The sequence below is a fragment of the Ceratina calcarata genome, unplaced genomic scaffold (genome assembly GCF_001652005.2).
Source record: "Ceratina calcarata isolate Rehan_Ccalc_2016 unplaced genomic scaffold, ASM165200v1 scaffold16.2, whole genome shotgun sequence".
NCBI lineage: Eukaryota > Metazoa > Arthropoda > Insecta > Hymenoptera > Apidae > Ceratina > Ceratina calcarata.
In genome coordinates this window covers 156,319-160,302 of record NW_017137284.1, presented here as the reverse complement: position 1 = coordinate 160,302, position 3,984 = coordinate 156,319, and the positions used below count along the sequence as shown (strand labels likewise).

General features: G+C 37.3%; 1 protein-coding gene across 4 annotated transcripts in view; it reads left to right on the top strand.

Moving 5' to 3' along the window:
• LOC108632528 (lachesin) overlaps nt 1-3,984 on the top strand; it is a 268,437-nt gene that overhangs the window by 209,401 nt on the left and 55,052 nt on the right. For all 4 annotated transcript variants that reach the window (XM_026819746.1, XM_026819747.1, XM_018037179.2 and 1 more), the window contains one exon: nt 3,610-3,827. In XM_026819746.1, the coding sequence (XP_026675547.1) occupies nt 3,610-3,827 (218 nt within the window). The remainder of the gene's footprint in view (nt 1-3,609; nt 3,828-3,984) is intronic.

The window sequence follows — 3,984 nt, the reverse complement described above, 5'->3', positions numbered from 1 at the left end:
GAGCGTTTACAATTTCTGCACATTCAATTCATTTATGTATTCATCATATTTGCAGTCGATTCGTTGGACAAAGGGCACGATGGATTTTTATTCGGAATATTTTTATAACTTTTGATGAAACTGGAAAATTAAAATTTATCTGGTGCTTTGTTACAACGACGATCGCGATGGGAGGTAAGACCGTCTCGGCGCGCGAAGACAAGTAGAAAATGAAAGCAATTTTAACAGAGTGCGGAAAAATCAATGGGAGTAGTGTACAGGATAAAGCGAGGAGGTTCAAAGGAATGCACTTTGTTCTCGGAAGCAATTCGAGGGGATGTTTATTTAAATTTTCAGGTAATTTACATCCACTTGCCGTGGCGAGTATCGCTTTCCATCTCCCCCTTTTTTTCCATTCCGCCCGAGTGCACTCTTATTTAAATCATGATATTTGTCTTCACGCCATCAAGATTCCTTAACAGATATAAATAAATTACCTTAGCAGATCCGTAAAATATGAAGCAGTTGAATATTTAATTAAATATCTTATTTATTCGTAATTTATGTTTCCACTGCAAAGATAGAGATAGGAAATTTTGCAAACTGAAACACAACAAAACAAATCTCTGAATAATAAATTAAATGGAAACTGACGAGAGTGAAAACCTTGGGAAGGCTACATTGAAACGGGCATTCCGAGGGATGAGAAAGTCTTGGTTATTAAAAGAGAAGTCTAACCTATTTAACGATCCAAATAATTTATCATATATCCGACATCAAAGATAAGCTTTCAGAATGTTTTAAATAAAGCATACACCCACAGTAGCTACCTGTCCCCAAAGAATCTTAAAGGATGAAGAAAATCAAGCTTGCAGTCGCTGTTAAAGGCAGTGAGATGTATAGATGTAGAGAGGGACGAACTCTTGTAATTCCCCGTGGAATGAAAAGGGTGAAAGTTGCCTTCCTGTAACCATTCGACGTCGAATCTTTATTTAAATTTTAAAGCTTTTTACTACCTACACGCGCATACTTTTGTGTCAGTCTTCGTCCTCGAAATCTGACTAAAGCTAGCTATTCTCAAAGGGGCACGATAAAAAGATTCTCGTTTTGGAATTGGCAATGTTGTATCAAAATTTAAGATATTTATTTAAGAGACTAAAAGGATTTTGTCGTTAGCTTAGCAATAAATAATCAGTAGGAGGAAACTACCGCGATTAGAAGTAGAAAAACTCTGCTCTTTAAAGATCCTTATAATCCTAAAATCCTAAGTTTATCTTTACTTTACTTCGAGTTGTTGAGATATTTTTATCTAAATACAATCATAACTTCTCTCACACTTCTGTTGCTATTCTCCTCACATATCTCGGATTTCTCTCTCGCACCTTGACCCAGTTACTGGCTCCACTACTTCACTCTAGTCAGACAGTCAGGCGGCCGAAAGAACGAACAAACTGACAATACAATGACCCATTGATTTTAAAAACAGAAGTAGAGTATATTTCTTATGTTAATCGCATTTTTAACTCTATTGGGATTTATGAAATCCAAAATTGTTTGTATACACATGAGGTGATATTAAATGGTTTTAATACATATTTTAATTAGATTAAAGTAAATTAAGATAAATAATGCTTTTCTTGCTGCTGCTTCCTTTATATGTGAAACGATTTTCAATCGAGAATTTCAATATAATTTTTTTGTATACAGGGTGAGTTTTAGAACATGACGACCGTAAGTAACTTGCAAGTTATTCGTACGAAAAAATGTTTTAAACAAAAGTTGTATAGTCCAGATGGACAGTTTTTTTGGGAATCTAGTAAGAATAAAAAGTCCATCAAGAAATCATATGTATGCACGTTCTCAAGTACAACTGCTGGTCATTTTCAGAGTACCATTTAAATCTGAATCCTTCGTCGCAGCTGCATCGACGTTTTGATGAAACAGCTCGAATATCGAAATAAATGTTCGATTCCACGTCCGTTAAAAGTTAATACGCCGTTACGACGTAACGGATTCCGTCATTAGAAACGACGGTCCATCGCCGGTGTGTAAAGCAGCGAAAAATGGGCCGCCCTCACCCGTTGCCGGTTTTAATCCAAGGAACGTTTATCGAATTTCCATAAAATATCGCCGAGGCATTCGTCTTCATTCATTTTCTGTCGGGTTGCCAGGGACCGTTTTAAACCGTTGACGCACGTTTCCAAGCCGGTGCCGGCCGTTGTTCCAACCCCGTTGTCTTTAATCGAGCATCTTGACGGTAATTTGCCCCTTAATTGCCCGGCGCCCGCGGCGCGTAAATCAAAACTCGACCGGGGAATACTCGATGAAAACGAAGAAGAAACGAGGAGAGTAACAGGATAAGAACTAGCACTGAGGCTCGAGGAAAAAGTTCAAACGAGTTTACTTTTTATGAAACTAGTTGCTGTTGCATATTGAATTATTAAATGCCTAACGAATCGTGGTATAAATCAACGATAAAAAATCCGCAGAACAGTAAGAGTACATTAATACAGAGTGTTTCTTAAATGGTAGGCAAATCTTTAGGAATAAATTCCTAATGATTAGAGAAGACAAAAAAGTTATATTAACATACGTTCGGAAATTATTAATTTCTGAGTTATTAAAGTTTTTGTATCACAATTCTCGTCACATCGTTTTAGAGGAACTGTTCAATATGTCAACTTGTCTTATTGAGTTCCAAACGCGCTCCATTTCTAGTATGGCGCGTATCGTCTGAAAAGCTGATATAATTCAGTCGCAGAGAGTTTCTACGTCATCTATTGCAGAAGAATAGCCTAAAGACTTTACATAACTCCATAGAAGGTAGTCCAATGGGTTTAAATCTGGTGAGCATTGAGGCCAAGCAATTGGTCCACCTCTATCAATCCACTTATCAGGAAACATTTAATAACTCAGAAACTAATCATTTCCGGTTCTTTGTTGATATAACTTCTCTAAGCATTAGGAATCTGTTCCTAAAGTTTTGTTCACCATTTACGAAATACTCTGTATAGTTTATTTGTGCTCCAGGCTCGTAGCCTATTACAAAGAAGGTTATTCTAATAATATATTTTTCAACTTTTTCCTAATGTTAATTATCTTATTATTAGTTTAAACGAGTCGAGCTTAGTCTAATTTATATATCTAGTTTATCATAATAAAAGCTCGTTTAAGTTATGTACAGTAATAGTTGTCTAATGAGGCGAGATTCCTTATTTTTATTACTGATCGCACGTAATGGAATATTCTTTTTGCTTTCTCCACTGATAAATAATCAAAACTTGGGGAAAGTGCTTTCTTCTGACTCCCCATGCATATCCTTATTCATACTGCAGATATACCGATATAAAGTGCTTTAAAACTTCTCACGTTGCATAATGGCCGATACTCTAGTAAAAGTATATTATGTAATTCGTTATTGATGAAACAACGGATTCTAACATCTGTTACTCGGTGAAATAGAGATGTTTCGTTGATCGTTTTGTTCTCGACTTACCAGGGCGTACGGACGCGTGTTTCGTAGAGATTTATAGACACGGAACAGTAACGGGTATCGATCGGTTGGCCACCGGCTTGTATCGGTAGTAATTGGAACATTTATGAGCCAATCAATCACTTTTCTCGTTGCAGTTCCCCCGATGCTGTGGATACCGCACCAATTGGTCGGCGCGCCCTTGGGCTACGCGGTAACGTTGGAATGCCACACGGAGGCGCATCCGACTTCTTTGAATTACTGGACTAGGGAGGACGGCGTGATGATTCACGAGAGCAACAAGTACAAGACCACTTCAACCCCCGAGAAACCGTCTTACAAGACGCACATGACCCTCACGATATACGATCTTCAGGTAGATGAATAGCGTTATAATTGTTTCATAGCTTATAAGTATACTGCTTAACTATACTTGCATTTGATGAAACGAACGAGGACATATGAAGCTTAGAAGTACATTGCTTATGCTATAACTGTACTTGCATTTAAGAATGTATAGTCTATATACTTAA